Consider the following 25,757-nt stretch of genomic DNA (forward strand, 5'->3'; position numbering starts at 1 on the left):
CTATTTATTCTTGTGGTTTTTAAGTCCTCCCCAACCTCCCCACTCCCCTCCAGCAGGGCAGGCCCCCCAGCGGGTCCATCCCTCTCCCTCTGTTTTCTTGGGGCTTTCTCCCCTCTGCTGTCCGCCCGCAGCGACGCGTGTCCACACGTGGACAGCGTGGCGGAGGCATCTGTGAGCAATAAGGGCTGGGTTTGTCCCCCACCCTGGGGGAGGCCGGGCTCCAGAGAGGGGGCACCTCCCCACACCCTCCTCAACTGAGGCCCTGGGCCCCTGCCACCCCCAACTGGGAGGGGACTCCTTTTTCTAAAACACAGAACTCAGCCCAGCCAGCCAGGCCCCCTTCCTGGAGGCCAGCCCCTCACCCCAGGGGAGGTGGGGCCTGGGGTCTTCCGCATCCCTGCGTGGGGCAGGGGCAGGGCCCGTGGGGAAGGGGCTCAGCCCCTCCAACCCTCCCTTCATCCTGTTATTTATTTGGATGGTTTCAAATCAAGACAGAGTCCATGTTGGAGGTGATAAAAGAACTGTTAAAAAAAAAAAAAAGACAAAAAAAAACCCAAAACCCAACAAGAACACTTTGCGTTGAGTTTAGACACTATTTATTACCGGGATTACAGGCCTGGCCGCGGTAACAGACTTTTACATGGAATTGTTTAATTATTTGTACTTTTCATGCCAGAAAAATAAAAGTTCAGAATCTTATGGCCTCGGGTGTCTGTGCTTCCACACACCAGTTGGCCCTGCTGTTTGGCTGAGTGCACGCCACTGTCCCTCTCTGGGCCTAGCTCACATCTGGAGCCCCCTGGCTTCCCCACAGCACACATGTGATTGAGGGGGTGGGGTCTGAGACCAGCCCAGGAGGAAACCCAGAAGGAAGTGACACAACAGCTGTCTGTTTACATGGCTCCAGGCCCTGCTATCCATGGGGCATCTCAGGTGAGACCCTCAAACCAGAGCCAGCCCCCCTAGGATCTGCACAGCTGCTTACCATGTTCAGCCCTCTCCACCCCCGGCCCTTCCACACCCCAGCAAAGCCAGACAGACTACAGATGAGTTGGAGGGATCATGTTTATTGTTTGGGGGTCACAGGTCAAGTCACTTCCCCAGCAAGAGGGAAGGCAGATGCCCCCAGGGTGTGGGGGCCCAAGCAGGACAGGCTCCTTTATTCCATCTGTGGAGGCAGCAGGGGCCTGGGAACATGGCTCTGCCCCGCTGGCCAACCAAAAGCAGGGCATGGAGCCCTACCTGCTTCCTGCCCTGTGGGGTGGGTGAGGTGACCCACAGGAACAGGCCTTGGTCCACAGATTCAGGGGCGGATGGGCAGCACCAATGGGGGCTGGTTCCACATCTTGATTTCTGGGACCAGAGAGAAACCAAATGAGACAGACGAAGGGAGATGGATGGGGGAGCAGCCATGTGGCCAAGAGCCCCCCCGCCCCACCATGCCCCCGAATGGTAGGATGGGAGAGACCCCCACCTCCCCACTCACCTCTGCACTGGGCAGGGTGGGGCGGGGCTAGAGCTCATCGTGGTCGCCCTCCACAGGGTATTCAGGCGGGGGCTCTGGGCAGGCAGCTGGCGTCATCAGCTCCATGAGGTACTCGCAGCGGCTGGGCTCTGTGGTGCTGGTCACCACCGTCTCCTTCCCGCACAGCAGGCGCACCTGGGGTGGGCAGGTGGGTCTCAGGTGGGCTCTGCGGGCCACGTCCCCACTCCACTTCCCCCAGCCCGTGGGCACTCACGGTGGTGGAGCGATTGGGGCCCTGCCAGCAGCCCGTGCCCTGCTCATACTTCATGGCGCTGAACTTGTCGTGGTCAGGGCCAGCCCACGAGCCCCAGGTGCTATGGGAGAGTGGTGTGCTGAGAGGGGACGGCCGGGGCAGCCAGGGGTGGGGATGAGGGGCCGAGAGGGGGGCCTAGCCCGAGCTCACTCACCCAAGGCTGGTCGGGGAGCCGCCGAGTTTGGGTTTCTGTGAGACAAGCTTGAAGGGGCAGAGTCTGTAGACGTACCTGTCGTCGGATGGGGCTGGTGGGCGGGGGAACAGGGGTCCCAGCCTCCGTGACAACCCCCCACACCAGGGCCATGCAAGTACCTCAAATCCCAGTGGCTGCGCCTAAGCCCACCACCCTCCCTCCCCACCCCTCTGCTCAGGCCCAGACCCACCAAGCCCACCCACCACACGTGCCCACAGGGGACGCACTCATTGGTGGTGAGCTCATAGCACTGGCTGTACAGGTAGGCGAACTCGCCGTTGGGGCCAAAATCAAATGAAATCTCCTGTTCCAGGTTCCTAAAGGGGAGGCCTGGAGATTAAGGGGCAGTGGGGGGCTGCCAGCCCGACTCAGGACAACGCAGGAAGGCCTGCTCGAGTGGCGGAGGGTCTCTCGGGGCCTGGGCTCCAGTCCCCACCACCTGGGGACTCTCCCCTGCAGGAGCCACCGCCAATTTGCAGAGGTTGCCTGAGTGACTTCCCCATTGCCACCGTCTCTGGGGAGTCGGGCAGCAGGCGGCCATGGGGCAATGGAGAAGTGGCCTTGCTGCGACCGCATGGGCACCCCCATACCTGATGGATTCTTCCATGTCCTTCAGGGACCGCTCGGCCTCTTCGAACTTGTTGCGGGCCTCCTGGGCAGCTGGTGGGGTCGGGAAGGAGGTCAGAGGTGTCCCCACACAAGGCAGGGGGTGGCGCAGACAGGCCTGATTCCCCCAGCCCCAGGGCTGGCTCTGGGTGAGGACAGGGCCCAGGAAGACCCTCTGGGCCTTGCCAGCTGCCAGGCAGACCCCACCACCCCGCCCCGGCTCTCAGCTCTTGAGGGAGCAGGGCCAGGGCTCCTGGGGCCCTGCTGGTTCCTCGCCTGCCAAGGGCGACACAAACAACAGCCCCCACAAGGAGGCAGAAGGGCCCCGAGACTGGTGTGGCGCTGCCGGCTTCCCCAGGCCCCAGAAGCCCCCTCTGGGTGGCCCGGAGTCCCCTGGGCTTGCCTGGGCCAGCCCCAGGTCCCCGCGAGGAGCAAGCGGGGCCTGTTTCTTGGGCCCCTGCACCTGCTGGCAACAGGGAGGGGCCCCTCCCTCCCAGGCTCAGCCCTCACCGTTGATGAAGGCCTGCGTCTGCTCATCATACGGCGGCATCCTGTCCTCCTCGGTGGGGCTGGCCGTCTGGGGGGCTGGGACTGGGGGTGGGGCGTCCTGGGGGTGGGGGGACAGAGTCAGCGAGTGACCACTCCCACCCATCACCCCCTCCACCCCTAAACACCCACCTTGGGCTGCTCCCCCTGGGAATCCTCGTCCTCTTCATCCTCATCCTCCTCTGTCTCCTCGTCCTCGTCGTCTTCGTCCTCCTCCTCTGTGGGTGGTGAGGGCATGGGGGGCTGCTCCTCCTTGGGCTCCATCACATCGGGTGCAGGAGACGATGGTGGGTACTCAGTGGGCAGCACCTGCTGGATGTGCAGAGAGGTCGTGCTGAGGACTCGGGGGTCCACCCTCACCCCCAGGGCCAGGGGCCAGGCTCCCACCATCGCCCAAGGGTGGCCTTGTGTCTCCATCCCTTCCAAGGAGCCTAGAAAGAGGGAGGGACAGACAGCTGGGGGCGGGGTGGCTTCTGTAGAGGAGGTGGGGCCGCCCAGCTGGCCACGGTGGCCCAGTGCCAGAGCTGGAGGCAGTGCCTTTGTGAGGCATCCAGGAGCAGGGCGGGGGCAGCAGAGGGGGCTCAGATCACATCCCTTCCCCTCCCTCTACTGACCTCGGACCGGTACTTGTCCCTGATGGCGGCCCAGACGCGGTCATAGAAGAAAGCAGCATCCATCTGCGCGTCTCCCCCAAGGAGGGTCTGTGTGCGTCAGGTTGGGGTAGGGTCAGGGGCAGGACTTCTACGTGCCCCCCAACTCCAACCCAGGCACTCTCGTAGTGGGTGCAGGGGCCCTCAGGCTGCTGTGCCAGGCACAGCACGCGCTGACTTGCCCAGGGCCAGACTGGAGCTGGGCTGGGTGAGGAGCGTCTGCCAGAAGGGGGCAGCACAGGCCTGTGGGAAAGAGGCGGGGGCCAGAGAGGTGCGGGGTGGGGACTGGAGAGACCAGGGAGAGGAGCTGAGAGACAGAGGCCAGGGCGAGGTGGGGAGTGAGGACCAGCAGGGCAGCGATGGGTGGGGAGCAGGGACAAGGCCAGTGAGGGCAGAGCTGTGAGGAGGGCGGGTGACCAGGTGTGTGCACTGGGTAGGGCGGGGGGAGCATGGTTACAGGGAACCTAACTCTCCCCACGAGATGCCCTGAGGCACCACATGACTCCACTAGGTCCCACAGGGGAGGGAGGAAGGCCCTAGGCAGCCCCTCCTAGTCACCAGGCAAGGCCTGGCCACACCAGCCAGGCTGGGCCCCCCAGAACCCTGGCCCTGGGCCAGCAGGGGACTCTCCTTGGGAGTAGCCCACAGAAGGCCTGCCTCTGGCCACCCCCGCCCCCCCACCCTGAGGTCACCTTGGGGCAATCCCCTCCAGAAGTCCCAAGCAAAGGGGTGGGCCGAGTACCTGGGCTTCCCCTTCTGATAATGCCCCGTCCCCATCCGTGTCCAGCTCCGGGTGGGTCTGCAGCTCAGCCACTGAGACCCTGCGGGGTCAAAGGCAGAAGACAATAGAGCAGTGAGCCCATGGGCTCCTGGTCAATTGCCCCCCAACCCGGGCCAGGGCTCCTCCTGAGAACTTGCTTTAGGACCTTGGGGCAGAGAGAGAGGGCAGGCAGGAAAGTGGGAAAAAATGAGGTCTGGGTTAGGGCCCGGTGTGGTCTCTACCCTGGGAAAGGCAGGTCCTAGCCACCCCATCCCCTGCCTCCTATCCGCTGCTGAGGCTCCACAGCCCTGAGGAGCACAAGGGAGGGACAGGCAAGGGGTGGAGTGGCAGCCGTGTCCTCAAGGCCCAGCTGCCACTCCCTTCCACCCTTAGAGCCCAGCACAGGGAAACGCTGTGGCCTGGCGTCCTCCACCCCAGGAGACCCACACACCCATGGTGGCCCAGGCCCCACATCCTGCCCCTATCCCACCGCCCACCACCATTGCCCACCAGGAACGGGACCGCCCTGCCCATTATCCCCCTAGGAACCCTCCAAAGTCCCAGGCCTCCCACCAGGGGGCCTGCCCAGCCTCCCTGTTCCCAAAAGCTCACCCTCCACTGAGCCATGGGCCTGGGGTCAGCCAGCAAGTTCAGGGGCACTGGCCAGGATTTCGTCTTTCACTAAAGCGTCCCAGGCCACAGAGTAGGCTTTCGAAAAGCACTGAGATCCTGAGTCCCCCTGTCCAGCTTGAGGGGGTGTTTTCCCTCATCTCTTCCCCACCGCCCCCTCACGCCCCCAGGGGATCGGGCTCCAGGGCAAGGAGGTGGGCTCTGGTTGGTTTCCTAAAGGCGGGGAGAGGGAGGAGGGAGCCCGGGGCAGGTGGCGCTGGCACACTCACACGCCATCCATGTCATCATCCAGCTCCTGGAAGGCGCTGGCTGCCAGCTCCCGCTCCCGCTGCTCCTTGGAGATGGCCTGCTGCTCTGTGGAAGGACCAGATCCATCATCCTCCATCCCCAGCAGCCCCTGGGCTCACTGTGTGCCCGGGCCTCTGGGTGCTTGGGCTGGGGCTCTGAGTCAGGCCACTGTGGGGGGCAGACTGGGGGCGGGAGCTAGGCAATGAGAAGGGCTGGCCTGTGTGGGGGTGGGGGGGCAGAGGAGCTGGGCAGTGCCAGATGGATGGAGGATCCAGCAGGGGCAGCTGGGGGCATCTGCAGAGAGTCTGAACAATCCGTGACGGTGCGAGGGGTAGGACCATAGGTGTGCCACATTCAGGAGGCCCCCAGGAGAAGAGGTCAGGGGACAGAGGCGCAGCCAGGTGAGGCAGATGTCCTGGGGGCCTGCAGAGTGTCTCGCAAAGGGGGAGAAGCCACCAGCACGGAAGACGGGAACTCAGCTGTGGCCAGAGGACACAGGGCGCTGCAGCCCCACGCGTGCTCCAGTGGTCTCTCCTCGGCCTGTCTCAGCCCAACCGGCTCAGGGTCACTCAGGAAAGCACTCTCAGTGCAGCTGCACTATGAGGCTCGGCCCTCTCCACCAGGATGAGCGGCCTGTGTCCCAGAGACCGCGACAATGTCCTCACAGATGAGAGCCCCAGGCTCAGTGGATCAAAGGACCTGCCCATGGTCACCCAGCTGGTGAGGGGCACAGCCGGGGGCCCAAGCCAGGCCACGTGCCTCCAGAGCCCATGCTCGTCCCCACCACCTTCTGGGAATTCCGGTGCAACCTCTGTGGCGTGCCAACCCTGAACCTGGGTCAGCAACTCCACACTAAGAAGCCAGGCACTAGTCTGCCCAGCCTTGGGTAAAAGGATGCTAGACATGATGCAAAAGAAGGTGGAAACACAAGCAAAGACCAGAGTTCATTCACTTTCTAACACATGGCCCGGGAAGAAAGAGTAAAGGAACCTGGCAGCAAAGGTGAAAGAGAAAACGCCTGCAACTTCAGTCACCAAGGGCCAGCCCCTCGGTACACAAGAGCCACTTACAAGCAGTGGAGACCAAAAAGCTGATAGGAAAAATGGACCTGGATGAGACAACCCCACCAGGGTCACACGCTGGAATAGACAGCAGGTCTTAAAAAGGAAGCAGGGGTCCTGACACCGGGCTACAACACGGATGACCCTTGACAGTACGACGCTAGGGGAAAGCAGTCAGTCACAGAGGCCACTCACTGCCTGACTTCCTGAAGTGCAACGTCCAGAGCAGGTCAGTCCATGGAAACAGGAAGCCAACGCGTGGGGCCGGGGGCTGGGGATGGGGCCAAGGGGAGATCTGGAGGGCCAGTTTAATGGGCCTGGGGGTCCGTCCTGGGGTGGCAGGAATGTTCTGGAACTAGACAGCAGCAACGATGTCCTGCTGGACACTGTCGACAGTGTGGACGTACCTGACACCGTTGAGTCAGCCACTGAAAACTGGCTGAAATGGTGAATTTGTAACATGACTGGGATTTTACCGCAGTGAGAAAAAATGGAGGGCAAAGAGTAAAAGGAAACGAGGCACCTGGGGACAGAGCACAACACGTGCAGACCAGTGCTGTCCAGTGGAATTTTCTAGAGGGGGACGTGTGTCACCACTGAGCACCGGGCCTGCAGCCCGCTCAGCACACGTCTGCAGTGGGCTTGGCTGGAGCAGAGGCCTGGGAGCAACAAAGAGCAGCAGTTTCGCAGGGCCGGTGGGGGTGTGGGCAGGCCATCAGGCCAGCATGGCACGTGCACAGGGTACAGAGAGCGGGGAGAAGCCCTCGACCGCAGGCGGCGTTGTAACCAGCCAGTGGTGGCCCAAATGCTTGTCCCACCCAATGCACTGGGGGAGCCAGGAAGACTGCTGGCCTGATGGAGGGAGGCCATCAGCAGGCCAGAAGGGGCAGAATGAGCCCAGGGACTTCCCTGGGGGTCCAGTGGTTAAGAATCAGGCTTCCAGCAAAGAATCTGTGCAGGGGAAACGGGTTTGATCCCTGGTCCGAGGGGACTCCACATGCTGTGGAGCAACTAGGCCTGAGCGCTACAACTACTGAGCCTGTGTCCCACAACTACTGAAGCCCGTGCACCTAGAGCCTGTGCTCTGCAACGAGAGAAGCAGCTGCAACGAGAAAGCCCCACACCCTAACAAGAAGTAGCCCCCGCTTGCCACAACTAGAGAAAGGCTGCAAGCAGCAAGGAAGACCCGGCGTGGCCAAAAGTAAATATAAATTAGTAATAAAAAGTCAGCCTTCCGATTCTAATGATTCTAATAAAGAACAATAATTTAATAGAATTTAATAAATAGAAATGTAATAATACAATCTAATAATCCTAATAAAGCATCAACACGGGGGACACATTTCTGGCTAGTGAACTAAGATAACATACGCCGTGGGGCAACCAAGTCCGCCTGACGCAACTAGAGAAGCCCCACACCACGCAACAAAGACCCAACACATGCAAAGCTGGGCCCTGAGCGAGGCAGGAGCAGGCTGGTGACTCAAGCCTGCAGATAAGGGACAGGGTCTGCAATTGGAATAATGTGGGCATCAGTCTAGCTGGGTAAGCCAGTGGCCTCTTTGGCCTCAGCTTCCTTGTTTGTGAAACGAGGTGATGTCTGGGAAAGGGGAGCAGGGGCAAAAACACGATGATCCTTGTGAAACAAGCACCGGGTGCTCTGCTCTACCCAGAGTCAGCATGGGAGAGAATACTGGTGTCTGTATCAGGGATCAACAAACTTTACTGTAAAGAACCCAGCGCTAAATATTTTAGGTTTGACAGGTCATAAGGTCCCTGTTGGCAACCCCTGAACTCTGTGGCTTGATCACAGAAGCAGCTGATGTTATGTAAACAAAGAGGGGGAGTCTCTGCTCATTCACCAACATGGTCTCTGGGTGTGTGTGTGCACTGCTCAGTCACGTCTGACTCTTTGTGACCCCATGGACTGTAGCCTGCCAGGCTTCCCTGTCCATGGGATTTCCCAGACAAGAATACTAGACCAGGTTGCCATGCTCTCCTCCAAGGGATCTTCCCAACCCAGGGATTGAACCTGCATCTCTTGTGTCTCCTGCATTGGCAGACAGATTCTTTACCGCTAGCACCACCTGGGAAGCCCAAGGTCTCCTTGCTGCTCCTTAAAAACGAGACAAGATACAGCCTCGCGACCTTTGAGCCTGTCCCTTCTACAGGCAGAGGGCTTCCTCCGTCGTAGTCAATGATGTACTGTGGGCACCTGGGGTAGACCCGGCACATTCCAGGCACGCAGCAGGTGCTTGTCAGATGAACGACTGAATTACCGATTATGAGAAATCAGGACAGAGAGAGGGAAGGGCGGAAGAACACAGCAGATGCTCAAAGAGATGGAGGAGATCACAGCATGGCCTCAGAAGGCTACCAGCCACTGGTCACCATCCCTGTGACCGGCTGGGGCCACGGCTCCAAATATTTCTGGCAATGCTTGATCTGAGTCTTTCAACTAGTCTGGAGTGGGTTTCTGCCCCACCTCTCTGTTCTATCCGCCTTCCGCCATGTGTGTCCCTGCACAGAGCAGACTCAGAACAAATGCCAAGGCTTCAGATTATCCACAACAGCAGCACAATCTGCCAACAGCAAGAAAATGCTGGACCAAGCATAAAATAAAAAAAAATCACCTTAAAACCAACCCCAGGCAGTAGGAGTTGCCAGAACAAAAAGGAAGTGAAGAAGATAAGAGAAGGTAGAAGCTGCTTTCATCCTAAAGGATTTTGCCAAGCCTGGCAAATGTCGATGTCCATTTTGATAACTTGTGAGGGAAGGGAAATGAAAATCAAGGTCCAAGGTGACCCGCCCCATAACTATGACCCCATGCGACTCCCCTCAGGGTTAAGCTGGGCCAGGAATCAGCCAGCCCTTGCTCGGACCTCGGCTCACTCTGCCTGGGGGGCTGGAGGAAGCTCCAGCCTCAACTTCAGACTTGCGGTCCCTGAATCCAGTGTTCCCACAAAGAAGGCAGAAAGAAAAGCCCCGCTTCTCGAGGGGAGGGCCTCTCATCAAAGCTGCAAGTTACTGCTATAAATGACTTTTAAACACAATGCCCAACACACAGTCAAAGATAATGAGGCAACTGGGGAACTAAAGGGCCGTGATTTAAAAAAACCAGTGGAACGACAGACAAGAGACAATGGGCAAGAGACTCCTGGGCCCAGACTCTTCCCTGGCAGGAGCCGAGGGGGCATCCCAGCCACGCGGGACGCAGCAACGTACCTTCCCACAGCCTGCGGTGCTGGTCTTTGGCCGCCTCCTCTGGCTTCTCAGCTTCCTCCTTCAGGGTCCGCAGCACTTCCACCTGGTCCTCCAGTGACTTCTTTCCAGCCTGCAGCTCAATGAGCTTTTTCTGGGAAGGTAGAAGACAGGGGCCAGCTCTCAGCCTATTCTTTCCTCTTCCTCTCCACATTATCTTTTCCTAATACGCCCGCCTCCTGGATCTCCCCCAACCCCTGTGGTTCTCTGCAGCCCACTGGAGAGAAATGCAAACACCTCAGTGTATGCCTGAGACCCTGCATAACCAGGACCCTGCCCACCTCTCCAGCCTCATCCACCCCTTTGCTATCTTAACTGCCCTAACAACATTCAAAGCTCTCCACACACACTGCCCCTAGTTCTTCACATAGGCTTTCTTCTGTCTGCAACACTCTGCCTGGCTAACTCTGAATAAACCTACAGATTTTGATTTAGATGGAGACCTCCTCCTCCAGGAAGTCTTCCTTGCTTCCTGTGCCCCAAGGCGGGTTCAGAGAGCAGAGGGACCAAGGGAGGGAACATGCGTTTGGTCCCTGGCCCAGGAAGACTCCATGTGCCGAGGAGAAGCTAAGCCCGTGTGCCACAACTACTGAGCCTGTGCTCTAGAGCCTGGGAACCCCAACTCCTGAAGCCGGCGTGCCTAGGGCTGCGATCCGCAATAAGAGAAGCCGCTGAATGAGAAGCCCGCCTGCCGCAACTAGAGAAAGCCTGCGTGCAGCAATGAAGACCCGGCAGAGCCAAAAATAAAATAAAATTCTTTTTAAAAACTCATTGCTCTTATTTAAAAAAAAAAAAAGAAAAGAAAGGGGATTTCCCTGGTGATTCAGTGGCCAAGACTCTGTACTCCCAATTCAAGGTGGCCAGTTTGATCCTTGGTCAGGGAACTAGATTCCACATGCTGCAACTAAGACCCAGCACAACCAAATAAATAAAAAATAAAAAATATTCAAGGAAGGAAGGAAGGAACGTGTGTGCTGGGTGGGCTCCAGCCTAAGAATGTGGCCCCTAGGCTGTAGGGTCCCTCCCAAGACTTTGCCTGACACCTCAACCTGATCTGCTGCCAGGGTTGTCCTGCTGGCCCAGGAAGTCAAAGGTCACTTGGCACCAACTTCACCGTGTGGCTAAGCACGGGAAGGATCTCACTGGCCCTGAATACACTGCCCCCTATGAATTCAGGAGGTACCTTACTAGCCAGGCCATGGGGATGGGAAGAGGAAGACCCGACCCTTCCCTGGTCTGAGAAACAGAGCTGGGGCCCTTGCTCAGAGGGTTAAGCGGGAGCCCCGAAGGAGAGTTGAGGACTCTGACCCACCAGTCAAGGGGTTGGCAGACAGGCAGGGAGAGACACACCCCTGGGGACTCACCCTCTTTGACCCTCCCCCAACACATCCCCAGCACCCACCCTACTGAGCTAACCTGGCTGTGGTTGAAGGACCTTGTCTTGAGTCCTCCCCCAGAACTGGTAAGGCATACAGTCACTGGCCTTAACTTACAGATGAGAGCACTCTGGAACCTGGAGGAGAGGCGTCCCTCCTCTGAGCCCACTTTGGTCTGCACCCAAGGCCTAGGTCCATGCCTGGCTGCTGCCCACCTGGTACCAGCCTAAGCAACGACTAAACGTCAAGTGGACAGAAGGGTCCAAGGTGCAGACAGACAGCAACTGGCCCCAGGACACCACTGGTCAGGAGCAGACGTAAACCCCAGCCAGCCTCACCAGCCTCCAGGTTGCCCTGGCTCAGCCCCACCAGGCCCCTCACCTGCTTCTCCTCCCGGGCCTTCTTCCAGTCCTCAATCAGGATCTTCTTCAGGCGGAAGCCCTCGCGGGTCACCTCTGCCATCTGCTGCAGTGTCTCTCTCTCCTTGCGTCCCTTCTCTCTGGGGGGAAGCGAGACACAAGCACCAATGGGAGGGTGTTTAGTGCCCACTAGGTCTGCCTCTTCCAAAGGGGTTCAAGCCCCTGCCATCACCCCATTGTGTGGGCAAAAACAGGAGCTCAAACACGCCTGCTCCCTCCTCCCCCAGGTCCTCCTGGCTTCAGAGTCCCTCACCCCTGTCTTAGAGAGGAGGTGCAGTGGACAGGGCTCGCTCACCCTCAGGGCCATGGGAAGGACTAGGGGTTGCTGGGATGTGGGGCTGGAAGGAGGTTCCCAAGAGGAGAAAGAGACGAGCACACAAGTCACAGACTCCCTGAAAGAAGGGCTGTCTGGCCAGTAGGCAAAATCTGCTCAGTCTACTCTCTACTTAAGAGACCTTCCATCAGAATGGTTTACGGAAATGTCATGACGCTCAGCTTCTCTGAAAAACATATCCGGCCCTGCCACCTGCTCCCAACTCACAGGAGTGGAGGGAGGCTGTCCCTTTTAAACACCACAATCCCCATCACTCCCTGACTGCCTTACACTCGGCCTGCATGCACTTGCTTCCATCACCTGCCTGTGGGCATTTCAGTTTTCAGGTCCTGCTGCAGCAGTGCAATTAAAAGCACAGAGTCCCAGGTTAGACCAAGCTGGATTCGAGTCCTGGTTCTGCTATCTCTTAGCTATGAGACCCTGAGGAAGTCATTTTCCTTTCTGAGCGTGAGCTCCCTCATCGGCTGAACAGGCAAATACATGACACTCGCTTCCAGGCCAGAAGGGAAACCGCTGATAGAGCATGCACAGAGCACCTGGCACAGGGTGAGCCCTCGACACACAAAAGCAGAGAGAGAAGAGGGAGCCCAATTCACCCAGCAAGGCGAGGCGAGGGAAGGCGGAGAGGGGGGCGAAGGAACGGGGGTGTCAGCTACGTACTTGCAGGTGTTCTCACAGACGATCCCGCTGTTGTATTCGTCGGTCCCGTCACAGCAGTCTGAGGGCAGACGTGGGGGCACCGTCAGGACTCCCCCCACTCCGCAATGCCGCCTTCCCTCCGCCCAGCACCCTGTCCCCCATCCTGGGGCCAGTTCATTCACCACACACTCCATCGTTGACCCATCTGGAGGAGATGTACAGGGCCTTGTAGCCTGTGTTGGTGCAGTGGAAGCTGCCGTTGGGACAGGCAGCTGTGCCTGTGGGGAAAGGAGGGAAGGAGGGTTTGTGGAGTGGGTTCAGGATCTGGCAGGTCACGCCCACCACATGCACACAGGAGGGTGAGAAATGTGAGAATAACTGATGCCAAGTAAGGGGAGGAAGGACCACTGCACTTTGGGGGCCTGAAACAAAACGTTTCTGGGCTCCCTCCTGCCTCTCCGCGCCAGGGGGCCCTCCCAACTGGGCCCTGCCAAGCCCTCCCCTTCCCCCTCTGGGCTCCCATTGCGCCTCCCCATCTCCTCACCAAACCACTGACCCACTTTATTCTGTGCCTGCTTGCCTCCACTCAACAGAGAGCCCTGTGAGGACGGGGCTGGGTCTGTCTGGGACAGCACACAGGACGTAGCACTCACCAGCTCAATAAATATACAATGAATGAATGAACGGATGCACGGATGAATGGAGAAAACCCTCACCTGGTTCATCTGAGCCATCTTTGCAGTCACAGTAGTCATCATTGACCTGATCAAAGGGGATACTGGCAGAGCCATCCAGGCAAGTGAAAGGCTTTGACTCGTCGTAGAAGTGATGGTCTGGGGAGGGGGACAAGGGGCCCAGTATAGGGCAGGAAGAGAGCCCTTTCCACCCTAAGGTACCTCTTCCCACTCCCACCGGCTCAGCATTGCAACCTTCCCTGCCCAGAGTCCAGAACACGGAGACCGAAGGCTGTAAGCGCCTATCCCGGAAGCCTCCCACACCCCACCCCTACTTCTGGCCACCTCCAGTGGCTCACTCACTGCTGAGGGAGACGCCCCGGGGCCGCCTGACTTCCACGGCCCAACACATCGGCAGTAGCAGCAGCAGCAGTAACATCTCGCTGAAGCCTCGGAAGCCGGAAATGGGTTCTGCCAGAAGGAGGCTACTGGGAGATGCACTGCGACCCCACGCTGCAGCGAGAAAGAGGCAGCAGGTCAGTGGGAGAGGGCTCCTTCCAGCCGAAGGAAGGCGCCTCTCCCTCCGGTCAACTGGATTCCTTCATCGCTCCGGGCAAAGAGGTCTCACTTAACTTCCCACACTGGGGGCACGGGGCACGGGGCCCGGGGCGGAGGCGCGGGGTGGGGGGTTCTCCCCAGTCCTACCTAGTGGAAGGGAATCTCACTTGGCCCAAATCAATGGTGAGCGGAACTCAAAACCTCCGCTCCCTCTGGGTCGGAGGTGGTTCGCTATCCAGTTCCCCCCAATCGGCCAAAAGGATTAACAGTTCCCCCTCTCCAAACGCACACCCTTCGGCTGCCCCTAAATAGGAAATTGGGGGGTGTCCTCCCGCCCACTAGTCCACCACGTACACGAGGCTGGGGCAAAGGTCAATATCCACCGCGCCCCCCTGACCCAGCCAGCCAACGGTTTCTCCTGCAGAAAGGAAGCGGAAGTGTGTGAGAATCGTCACGTCCGGCATCACGCTCCGCGCTAGGGACGGCGGGTCCTGGCTGCCATGTTGGGAGTGGCATGTGGCAGGCTCGGAACCCAGTCGGCCATCTTGCATAGGACTGAAGCCTGAAAGGGAATAGTTCTGAAGGTTCGCGCTTAATGGCGGCGCAAGGTGCCTCCATCTTGGGAGTGGCGGATTCGGCAGCCGGAACAGAAAGTTCCTGAAAAATGCCCGCGAAGCCCCACACCGCCGCCCCCGGTAGAGTTGAGATGGAGAGGTGGGGACGAAAAAGAATGAGCACGTGACTCAAAAGTACCCTCCCGCATCTTTCTGCGGCCTGCTCTGCTCGGGTCCCCTGCAGGGACCGCCCCTCCGCTCAACGTCAGCCAATGAGAGTCGTAGACTGGAACGCGGGCTGTTTCCATGGGAGCGCTGGAGGGAGGTGGGGAAGGTTACCTAGCAACCGGAGATGCGGCTAGGTCCCGCCGAGCGGTCGACAAGTGCATTCCCAGAGCCCGAGGAACCTGAATTGACGGATCCTAGACAGAGGCAATTCCCCTGAGCCCCAGAGGCCCTCGACCTCAACCCCAATCATGACGTCTCCCCTGTGCTGGGCGGCGGCCTCCAACGCCATGCCTTCTCAGGACCAAATTTCAACCCCCTCCAAAGTCAAGGCCACTCAAGTTCAGCTCAAGCCCTACCGCTCTCGAGGCAAGGGCTTGGTGCCTGTCTGGCACTCACTTCATTCCAAGGCAGGACCCTTCCATGCCAGCGAGGGGAAGTCCGCTGTGAACACGCAGGTGGCTGAGTTACAAAGGAAGATACAACTGTTAGGTAAGATGACCCCAGAGGGCCCGGAATGGTCGAGTCAACAGCCCTCTGACCTGGCAGGAGTTCTTTCACTAGCATTCGTCCAGGTGTCCAGTATCCGGAGGCAAAAATTCATGCTTGGTCATGGTTTTCCTCATCTCATACAACTTTTCCTGAGCTCAGAACCGAGTGAACTGTATTTCATACTTTTACGTGTGTGCGTGCTAAGTCACTTCAGTCGTGTCTGACTCTGTGTGACCCTATGGACTGCACCCTGCCAGGCTCCTCTGCCCATGGGATTCTCCAGGCAAGAATACTGAAATGGGTTGCCATACCCTTCTCCAGGGGATCTTCCCAACACAGGGATCCAACCCACTTCTCTCACGTCTCCTGCATTGGCAGGGGGGTTCTTTTACCACCAGTGCCAGCTGGGAAGCCCCTACTTTTGTGTAGTTTCAACTTTTCTATCATGTATGGGAGGATGAAGGATATAGATTCTAGAGGCAGATTTTCTGGGTTCAAATATACTGGCTCTACATATGCTATTAATAATTGTTTGATCTTCAGGGACCAAGAATAATGTAATTGCTGTCAGTTTGTCCAACCATTAGACGAGGATAGTAACAGTACCACCCCATAGGTAGTTGAAATGTGTAGAGTGCTTAGAACAGTGCCTGGCACAGAGTAATACTATGGAGTGTGAACCAGTGGTTCTCAATGGAATCGGGCTATTTTGCTCCCCAGAAGACACTTGGCAACATCTGGAGACATTTTGGTTTGTCACATTGTTTGGCGGCGGCGGGGCGGGGGGGTGGCAGTTGTTACTGGCATCTAATGAGTAGAGGTCAGGGATGCTGCTCAACATCTGATGATGCACGGGACAGTTCAACACAGCAAATAATCATCTATCTCAAGTGTCAGTTGTGCCAAGGTTGGGAAATCCTGGTGTAAACTTATCGCTTTGTTTTTAGGAGGTAATGTTGCATAGTGGTTGAAAGTATGTGCTGGGGAATCGGACTGCTTGTGAACTTGAACAGTCTAATACGCATGAGCCTTCTCATGTATGAAATGGGTATAATATGGATATGGGTATGTACATACTGGCACATCCTATCTGATACCTAGAAAATGATTAGTCCATCCCTGGCTTTCCAGTGGTTAAGATGCTGTGCCTCCACTGCAGAGGGCATGGGTTTGATTCCTGGTTGGAGAACTAAGATCTCACATGCAGTGCAGTACAGAAAAATAAAAGAAAATGATTAGTCCAGCATCTCTGCGTGCGTGCTCAGTCACTCAGTCGTGTCCAACTCTTTGCAACCTCATGGACTATAGCCCACCAGCCTCCTCTATCCATGGGATTTTCCAGGCAAGAATAGTGGAGCCGGTTGTCATTTCCTACTTTAGGGGATCTTCCTGGGCCAGGGATCGAACCTATGTCTCCTGAATCTCCTATACTGGCAGGTGGATTCTTTACTGGAAGCTCCAGTCCTGCATCTAGTGCATAACAAATGCTCAGAGTAAAATATTGTTATACTGTTGATACCTACTAAAAGGTCTTCCCTCTGGGAAGTGCCCCCTCCCGTGATCCTCTGCTTCTGCCTGCCCACCTCACATGACCCCAGAGGGTGACCGGAAGGCCTTTTATGAGAGCACCCAGTGGAACATCAAGAAGAATCAGGAGACCATTAACCAGCTCCGCGAGGAGACCAGGGTACTGCAGCTACAGTTGACAGCCCTGCTCCAGGTGAGGTGGACGAGGTTCCAGGGGTGGGGAGGCAGCGTCCCCAGGGGATGCTCTCAAGGAGAGGGTGGGCGGAATTTGTAGTGTGACCTGGGCTCTCCTCCTTGCAGGGAGATGAGAAAGTGGTCCAGGCAGTGATTCGAGAATGGAAGTCAGAGAAGCCATACCTGAAGAACAGGACAGGCCAGGTTTGCCCCACTCCCATTCCTCTGACCACCTCCCTTCATTTCTAGCCTGGGTCCCCACCTGACTCCCTGACCCCCATCTCACCCTCTCCAATCCCTTCTCCACACCAGCTGCCATTAATTTATTTCTCAGTCTTTCTCACACACTGACCACATGCCTGGCATGGCTTTAGGTATTGGTTGCCATACGCTGAAAAACACAGACCATGTCCCCACTCCCCAGAGTCTCATCTTGGTGGAGAAAGCAGACACCGCCCCCCCCCCAAGAAAGGAACAATACACATAGAAAGAAAGTGATTTCCAATGGTGACAAGAGAAATAAATACAATAAAACAGAGTGGCTCACTAGAGATGGATGGGGGTTAGGGCTTTTCCCTTTAGATTGTGAGGTGGGGATCTTTGCTTTCTCTAGGAAGGTGATATTTGAGCTGAGAAGGGGTCAGGCAAGTAGTGATCTGGGGAAAAGCATTCCAGACAGATGGAACAGCAGATGCAAAGTCCCTTGGGTAGGAACAAAGGTAGAGTGTTGGAGACACAAAGGAGGTCATTGTGGCAGAATGGGAGTGAGTGAGGGGGGCTCCATAGGAGGTGAGGTTAGGGGGGTCAGCAGGGGAAGAACCTTGCATCAGGCTTTGCTGCACGAGTGCAGATTTTATACTAAGAATCTGAGAAGTGAAGGGACTTCCCTGGTGGTCCAGTGGCTAAGACTGTACACTCCCAATGCAAGGGACCCGGGTTCAATCACTAGTCAGGCAACTAGATCCCACATACCACAGTTAAATATCCCATGTGCTACAACTATAGACCAGGTGCAGCCAAATACAAATATATATATATATATATATATATATATATATTTTTTTTTTTTTTTTTTTTTTTTAAAGAAAAGAAGTGGAAAATGGGCTCTGAGGAGGCAAGAGTTAGAAGCCATCCAGAGGAGGTTATCAAAGTGAAGGATGATGCTGGCTACACTAGGGCAAAAGAGGTAGAAATAGGAGGAAAGAGATCTGTCTGGCTCAGTCGCATCCAACTCTTTGCGACCCCATGGACGGTAGCCCACCAGACTCCTTTGACCATGGAATTTTCCCAGCAAGAATACTAGAGTAGGTTGCCATTTCCTCGTCCATGGGATCTTCCTGACCCAGGGATTAAACCCATGCATCTACTGCACTGCCAACAGATTCTTTACCACTAAGCCACCAGGATCTCTCTGGAGGAAGCTTTAAGACAGAATAGAGAATTGCTAACAAACTGGGTATAAGTGGGAGAGAAAAAGAGAAGATGAGGATGAAATAAAGGTCTGGGACTTGAGCACCTGAAGAACGGAGTTGCCATGAGCTGAGATGGGGAAGATTCAAAAAGGGCAGTTTTGGGGAAAGATCAGGGATAGACTCAATTTTGGACAAATGGTTTTGAGCTTCCTGTGGAGACATCTAGAAGGCAGTGTAGATATGGATATACGAGCCTCAGGGGGGAGGCTAAATTGGGATGTCTTCAGTGTAGAGGTGGGGCTTCCCAGGTGGTGCTAAGTGGTAAAGAACCCACCTGCCAATGCAGCTAGACATAAGAGACGTGGGCTCAAACCCTGGGTCAGGAAGATCTCCTGGAGGAGGGCATGGCAACCCACTCCAGTATCCTTGCCTGGAGAATCCCCATGGACAGAAGACCTGGCAGGCTCCAGTCCATAGGGTCACAAAGAGTTGGATAAGACTGAAGCGACTTGGCATGCACTCATGCAGTGTAGACGTGACTCAGAAAACCCTGAGACTGGATAGGATCAAGTGGTATGTGTGGTCAGATGAAAGAAGAGCCTCTTCAAAGGCAAAGGAGATGGGTAAGGGGCAACCAGGGCAGTGGCTGCCCACCTGGAAACCAGCCCCTCCCCCCCAAAAAAAGAATCTGCAGGAGAAGCGGGATCAGCCAGGTTTCAGATGCTCTACCAAGAGACAAGAGAGATGAGAACCAAGATGTGGGAGAAGGAAGGACTAGGTGGGGGTTCAGGCCCCTAGTGTTGCTTCCCTCTCTCCAGCAAGCCCTGGAGCATCTGGACTACCGGCTGAACGAAAAGGTGAAGCAACTGAACGCTCTTCGGCACCAGCTGGGACTGCGGCAGAAGTGGCTGGAGGAGCTCCAGCTGCAGCACAGTTTGCGCGAGCTGGAGATAGCCGAGGCTCAAGACAGCAACACCGAGGTGGCCAAGGTAGGGCCTGTGGGTCTGCAGAGCCCTCGATCCTGCGGGAGGCACTGAGGGGGGAGGGATCCAGCCCAGGCTTGCTTCCCTCTTGTTGTTGTTCAGTTTGCTCAGGCGTGTCTGGCTCTTTGAGACCCCGTGGACTGCAGCACACCAGGCTTCCTCGTCCTTCACCATCTCCCCGAGTTTGCTCGAACTCTTGTCCATTGAGTCAGTGATGCCATCCAAGCTCATTCTCTGTCACCCCCTTCTTCTCCTGCCTTCAATCTTTCCCAGTATCAGGGTCTTTTCCAGTGAGTCTGTTCTTCACATCAGGTGACCAAAGTATTAGAGTTTCAGCTTCAGCACCAGTCCTTACAATGAATATTCAGGGTTGGTTTCCTTTTTGGATTGACTGGTTTGATCTCCTTGCTGTCCAAGGGACTCCCAAGAGTTTTCTCCAGCACCACAGTTCAAAAGCATAAATTCTTCAGCAGTCAGCCTTCTTTATGGTCCAACTGTCACATCTGTACTGGAAAAAACCATAGCTTTGACTATACGGACCTTTGTTGGCAAAATGATGTCTCTACTTCCCTCTAGACCATGCGGAACCTGGAGAACCGCCTGGAGAAGGCCCGGATGAAGGCAGAGGAGGCTGAACACATCACCAGTGTGTACCTGCAGCTCAAGGCCTACCTACAAGTAGGGACCAGGGTGACTGGGGGTAGGTGGGGGACAGCAAATGGGAGGACCAGCCAAGTTAGGGACATCGGTCACAGGCTCACCCATCTCTCACGCCCAGGAGGAGAGCCTTCACTTGGGAAACCGGCTGGACTTTATGGAGGCTGAGGTGGTGAGGACGAAACACGAGCTGGAGGAGCTGCACCTAGTAAATCAGGAGGCGCTCAACGCCAGGGACATCGCCAAGGTGCCAGCCCACCGGCCCCTGGGAATCCTGCCCTGCCACTGCCATGGTCTCCTGACCTCAGCATCTGAACCCCAGCTGCCCCGAAACCCATCCCATCTCTGTCCCAGGGCCCCACAACTTGCCCCAGTTGTCTTGAGTTGGGCCTGCAGCCCTGGCCCAGAGCCCCAGTAGATGCCAACAGGTCCTGTCGTTCCCCGGTCCACCCTCCAGAACCAACTGCAGTATCTGGAAGAGACCGTGTTCCGAGAGCGCAAGAAGCGCGAACGCTACCTAACCGAGTGCAAGAAGCGCGCTGAAGAGAAGAAACTGCAGAACGAACGCATGGAGCGCAAGGTGGGCGCACCAGGATTACGGGCCTGAGATCCCAGCCTGCTCCTGCTTGGACCCGTACCTGCGGGGTCCCCGCCGCTCCCCTATATTGGCCCAGGCCCTAGACCCTTCGGCAGTTCGGAAGTTTCTCCTAACTCTGCCCCCAGCTCCCCAGATGCTAGGGCTCCTCCCATATCTCTGACCCCGCCCTCCAGCCCTCCCCTTACTCTCCAGGGGTCCTCATCCTTCCCTGCCAAACTTGCCCATATCCGAAATTGACCCCGCCTCTAACCGGCCCCTTACCCGACAGGCCCCGCCCCCACGCTCTTGACCCGCCCGCTGACGCTGCCTCTGAGGCCTCCCTGTAACCAAGCACTCCTGACCCCTCCCTGGATGCCCTGCATGCGTGCATGCTAAGTGGCTTCAGTCGTGTCCGACTCTTTGCGACCCTATGGACTGTAGCCTGCCAGGCTCCTCTGTCCATGGCATTCTCCAGTCAGGAATACTGGAGTGGGTTGCCATGCCCTCCTCCAAGGAGATCTTCCCGACCAGATCTGGACCAGATCCCGACCAGAGATGGAACCTGCCTCTCTTGTATCTCCTGCATGGGCAGGCTGGCTGTTTACCCCTAGTGCCCCCTGGGAAGCCCTGACTTGGCCCCAAGCTTGGGCCCCACCCCCTTCCTGAACCCGGTCGGGAGGTATCTTCCCAATGCCCCTGGCCTCTGCCCTAAGCCCTCAGCTGCGGACTGACCCGGGCCTGACCCCCACCCATGAGCAGACCCAGCGTGAGCACGTGCTGCTGCAGTCTGACGACACGCTCCAGGACAGCATGTACTCCAAGGAGGAGGAGCTGAAGCGGCGCTGGAGCATGTACCAGATGGAGGTGCTCTTCGGCAAGGTCAAGGACGCCACAGGCGTGGCAGAAACACACGTGAGTGTGCCCTCAGCCCTCAAGCTCCCAGATGGCCTGAGCCGACCCTGGGAAGCCGACGCACCCAGCCTCCTTTTTATGCCCGGTCAGTTCCTCAGTGTACAAAAAAAGACACCCCTCCCTCCTTCAGCTGCTGCCCCGTTTTTCTGCTACCTCTCACAGCCAAAAGCGACACGAGTTATCTACACTGGCCACCATCCTCTCTTCTGTTCCTTATTTAAAAAAATAATTTTGTTTATTTCTATTTGGCTGTGCTGGGTCTTCAGTGTTGTGTGGGCTTTTCTCTTGATGCTGGGAGCAGGGGCTGCTGTCTAGTTACGACGCTCCATGGGCTTCTCATGACAGTGGCTTCTCTTGTTGCAGACCACAGGCTCAGTAGTTGCAGCCCCTGGGCTCTAGAGCACAGGCTCAGTATGTGGTGCACAGGCTTAGTTGCTCTGGGGCATGTGGGATCTCCCCAGACCAGGGATGGAACCCATGTCTCCTGCATTGGCAGGCAGATTCTTTGCCACTGGACCACCAGGGAAGCCCCTCTCTCCTGTTCCTGCATACACTGGCACTGACTTCTTTGGCATGTCAGCACTAGGAGAATGGGCAATGTTGTCTCTCCTCTCCTGTATCTTCAGTCTCTATAGCAGGGTCTGGGGCCCAGTACCAGCCTCCATCCCAGAGAAGCTGGGCCCCTACTCTGGGGCCCGCACTTGGCAGCATCTTCCTCAGAATTTTCTAAGACTTTAGGTCCCCGGCTGTGAAAGTGTGAAAGTATTAGTCGCTCAGTCACATCAGACTCTTTGCAACCCCATGGACTGTAGTCTGCCAGGCCCCTCTGTCCGTGCAATTCTCCAGGCAAGAATACTGGAGTGAGTAACCATTCCCTTCTCCAGGGCATCTTCCCTATGCAGGGATCGAACATTGCACGCAGATTTCTTTACCATCTAAGCCACCACGGACGTCTGTGGCTGGTCAACACTAATTCCCCTGGATCCCTGTCTGATCTCTCTGTTTGGGGAGCTCTCCAACCCACCACTCATCTCATGGGGGTGACCCCCAAGGAGTTCCAGGACTTGGATGTATTGGGTCATCTGGAGCGCTGTGGCCAGACATCTTTCCAGAAATTGGCCTTGGGGGTGGGTTGCTCCCACGACCAGTCACATTTTCTCATAGGAGTGGGCGCTGTTTGCACATTGATTTTGGAAAGCAGCTGTGCTCACTGCTGTCGCTGCCCCAACATCTGATTTTGGTTGATTCATTTTCCTTATATAGACAAAGAAGGGCCTGCAAAAATCATTCGTTCAGGGTTGCACACCCTTAAGGCAGCCCTGAGTCCAAGGCTCACAGAGTGCCGAGACAGCATTGTGCAGAAGCCATCATCAGCTCAGGCAACTTGTCCCGCGCATCCCTGGGAAAGGAGGAACGGGACAAGCCCCCGGCTCTGACGGGTCTGTCCGCCCCCCCCCCCCCCCCCCCCCCAGGCAGTGGTGCGGCGGTTCCTGGCTCAGGGTGACACCTTCACGCAGCTGGAGATGCTCAAGAGTGAGAATGAGCGGACGCTGCTGAGACTGAAGCAAGAGAAGCAGCGACTGCAACAGGAGCTGGAAGACCTCAAGTACTCAGGGGAGGCCCTGCTGGTGAGGTGAGGCCCCATGGTGCCCGGTGGGGGTAAGAGCGGGGCCGGTGTGGTCAACAGTGCCCCAGTGGTGGTCTCCCTGCTCCCTACAGCGAGCAGAAGCGGCAGGCCGAGTTGCAGGGGCGCCTCAAGGTGGAGGAGCAGCGGCGTGCTGATGCGCAGGATCAACTGGACCGAACCATGAAGGCCTTGCAAATTACCAAGGAGGGCCTGGAACACCTGGCCGGCAAGCTGAACCACATCGTAGTGGCAGGTCCCACCTACGAGGAAGGCTCACCTGGAGCCTCCCTAGACACGAAAGGCAGTGCCACCCCACAGGTGGGGTTCCCACCCTGAAGTCCACTCCAGAGAACCCACCCCAGGCCCTGTTCAGGGTATGAGAAGCCTGAACACATGGGAAACCCCAACCCACTCCCGAGTCTCCACCCGCGATCTCAGGAGGCACCCCCTTACTACTCAAGAGGCCCAGGACTTCAGAAATCCCTGTACCATTTCAAATCCCACCCCCATGGGAAGTCCCATCTAGCCCCCCCATACACACTCAAAATCTAAAAGATACCCTGCTCCAATCCTGAAGCAGCCATAGACAAGAGAGGCCCAACCTGCCCACTGTGGAATCCTATTTCTTTTTTTTTCATTTTCACCAAAAACTTTATTGAAGAAAGTATTCACCATTTTGTTCCACTACTTTTCTGCCATTTTTCAGTTGTCATTGTTGTTTAGTCGCTCAGTCGCATCCAACTCTTTTGCGACCCCATGGACTTTAGCCTGCCAGACTCCTCTATCCATGGGATTTCCCAGGCAAGAATACTGGAATGGGTTGCCATTCCTTTCTCTAAGAATCTCATTTCTTAAGAAGGTCTTCCGGCAATGGCCTCTCTCCAGTTAATATCCCAGCCTGACCTCTCACTAAAATGCTCCTCCTCCCCTCCACCATCCCCCTGCCCATCCCTTGGCTTGGGTCTCTGGAGTTCAGAGGCGTTGCCTCACAAGCGTGGCCCTTGACGGCAGAGTCCCTACCCCACAGAGGGTAGCACCACTCCGGTGGATGGCCCCTAACTTCAAAGCCCTGCCCACTGGGTGGGGCCTCCCAGGGGCCCCGCCCCTCCCGGCTCATCCGCCTCCGCCCCCAGCCGCAGGAGACCGGACGCTCTGTCGGAAAGGAGCTGGATCCCAAGGTGGATGACTATCTGCCCAACCTGCTGGGCCTGGTGGAGGAAAAGCTGTTGAAGCTGCATTCGCAACTCGAAAACCACAACGTGCCAGAGATGCTGCGCCACATCGTTGACCGCGAGGTGCCCATTCAGCCAGGGGCTGGGGCGGCAAAGGAGGGGTCGGGGCATCCCCCTGGAGGCCAGGAAGGAGGGTGATGGGCCGGGAATGGGCCTTAGGGACAACAGGTGAGGTTTAAGGAGCCAGGGATGAGCCAGGAGGGTTACTAGAGGTAACTCTGATAACCTGGTAACTCGGCAGGCCAGAGGTCAAGGCCGCAGGGTGAGGGGGTGGGGGGTGGGAATCTGGGGTCTGCTCTCTAGAGGACAAAAGGTGGGACCTAGAGACCAGGGGCGGGCCTGGGGGGCCGGCTGGGTATCGGGGTGCACGCTGAGAACAAATGATGGGGCTGCACCCAAGGAAAACTTGACTAGAGTGGGCAGAATTTCCCTGAGGATCCAGTGGTTAGCGCCCTCTTCGCTTCCAATGCAAGGGGCGCGGGTTCGATCTCTGGTTGGGGAATTGGATACCACGCTGCATGGCACGACCCCTCTCAAAAAAAAAAAATTAAAGAGGCAGAGGTGTTGAATAGAGTCGGGGTACATCTCAGAGGGGGATGGGGAGGAAGACGGGGCACGGACCTCGCTGCACCCCCTGCCAACTCACACATATCTGTCCCGCTCCCTCCTCCCCCTAGTTCTACGCCACCCTCGAGGGAAAACTGCCGTCATACAACACCCGCATCGCCCTGCCAGTCGCCGGTCATAAGGACAAGTTCTTTGGTCAGTACGGGCAGGGAAAGTGGACGAGGCTGGGAGCCCAAGCAGTGCATCGGGAGGTGGTCAGGAGCCGGACATATAGGGCCCAGGTGGGGATGGGGTGGTAAAGGCCGGGGAGAGAAATCTGATCCGGGAATGGGAATCTCTCAGACGAGGAGGAGAGTGAGGAAGATGACAGCGACGTGGTGACCCGTGCGGCGCTCAAGATGCGTTCCCAGAAATTAATCGAATCCCGCAGCAAAAGGCGCAGTCGCTCGCGAAGGTCCTAGACGCGCGCTCGCGCCCGCCTGGCGTTTCCGGGCCCCTGCCGCGGGGGCCCACGGGGCCCCTTTAAGGGCTGAACGCGGCCCGGACAGGGGAGCGGAGCTGGCAGGCGATGCCCAGAGTGAAAAAGGGGGCTGGGCCGCCGGATGTTCCCACAGTAAATTTCCCCAGGCTGGTCCACGCCGGTCTCGGAATCGCGCAATAAAGGTCACCGACAAGCCCCTTGAGTATTCGCCTCTCCTTGATCCTGCACCGCCCCATAGACGGCTGCCTCTCAAATCCAGGGCCACAGCCTCAGCCGCCTCCGACCCGGGAGTGATGACTCCCAGGGTTCAGGACACAGATTGGTCTCCTCCGCCCCTCCAGAGAAACGAGATACCGCCACACCTGGGGCAGAGCAGCCCTCCCCATCTGAGCAAGGGGACAACCCCCCGAGGACGCAGACCTGTCCCTGTGTTAGCTATGCACACTAACTCCCCCACACGTGGGAACACAAAAAAATACCCCTCCCCTGGTGGGGAGTGTCCTTTCTCCGGGGCTCAGATTCACACACGTTTATCGGGAGAACCCGGGCCGCTTCCCAGGAGCC

General features: G+C 57.2%; 2 protein-coding genes across 5 annotated transcripts; one reads left to right on the forward strand and one right to left on the reverse strand.

Moving 5' to 3' along the window:
- Nucleotides 1-1,051: 1,051 nt before the first annotated feature.
- On the reverse strand, nt 1,052-13,717 carry PRKCSH (protein kinase C substrate 80K-H). 2 transcript variants are annotated; one of them, XM_025293465.2, is made up of 17 exons: nt 13,579-13,717; nt 13,258-13,374; nt 12,724-12,819; nt 12,563-12,620; nt 11,531-11,648; nt 9,738-9,867; nt 5,433-5,517; nt 4,516-4,594; nt 3,738-3,824; nt 3,256-3,432; nt 3,088-3,184; nt 2,562-2,631; nt 2,199-2,288; nt 1,933-2,007; nt 1,740-1,839; nt 1,487-1,660; nt 1,052-1,353 (listed from the first exon to the last, which is right to left on the reverse strand). In XM_025293465.2, exons 1-16 carry the CDS (start codon nt 13,652-13,654, stop codon nt 1,514-1,516), a joined length of 1,602 nt encoding a protein of 533 aa, XP_025149250.1. In that variant the 5' UTR covers nt 13,655-13,717; the 3' UTR covers nt 1,052-1,353; nt 1,487-1,513. The 2 variants fall into 2 exon arrangements, with proteins under 2 accessions (XP_025149250.1, XP_025149249.1); XM_025293464.2 differs by having other exon boundaries at nt 3,256-3,435.
- Nucleotides 13,680-25,721, forward strand: ODAD3 (outer dynein arm docking complex subunit 3). Of its 3 annotated transcripts, none has more exons than XM_025293463.3 (13): nt 13,680-13,836; nt 16,643-16,764; nt 16,872-16,949; nt 18,976-19,146; nt 19,717-19,818; nt 19,919-20,044; nt 20,255-20,377; nt 21,134-21,286; nt 22,759-22,919; nt 23,006-23,231; nt 24,047-24,208; nt 24,823-24,907; nt 25,055-25,721. In XM_025293463.3, exons 1-13 carry the CDS (start codon nt 13,680-13,682, stop codon nt 25,171-25,173), a joined length of 1,785 nt encoding a protein of 594 aa, XP_025149248.3. In that variant the 3' UTR covers nt 25,174-25,721. The 3 variants fall into 3 exon arrangements, with proteins under 3 accessions (XP_025149248.3, XP_025149247.3, XP_006063953.3); XM_025293462.3 differs by lacking the exon at nt 13,680-13,836 and adding an exon at nt 14,434-15,044; XM_006063891.4 differs by lacking the exons at nt 13,680-13,836; nt 24,823-24,907; nt 25,055-25,721 and adding an exon at nt 14,434-15,044 and having other exon boundaries at nt 23,006-23,287; nt 24,047-24,160.
- Nucleotides 25,722-25,757: the final 36 nt, after the last annotated feature.

Source organism: Bubalus bubalis, chromosome 9, assembly GCF_019923935.1.
Source record: "Bubalus bubalis isolate 160015118507 breed Murrah chromosome 9, NDDB_SH_1, whole genome shotgun sequence".
NCBI classification, from domain to species: domain Eukaryota; kingdom Metazoa; phylum Chordata; class Mammalia; order Artiodactyla; family Bovidae; genus Bubalus; species Bubalus bubalis.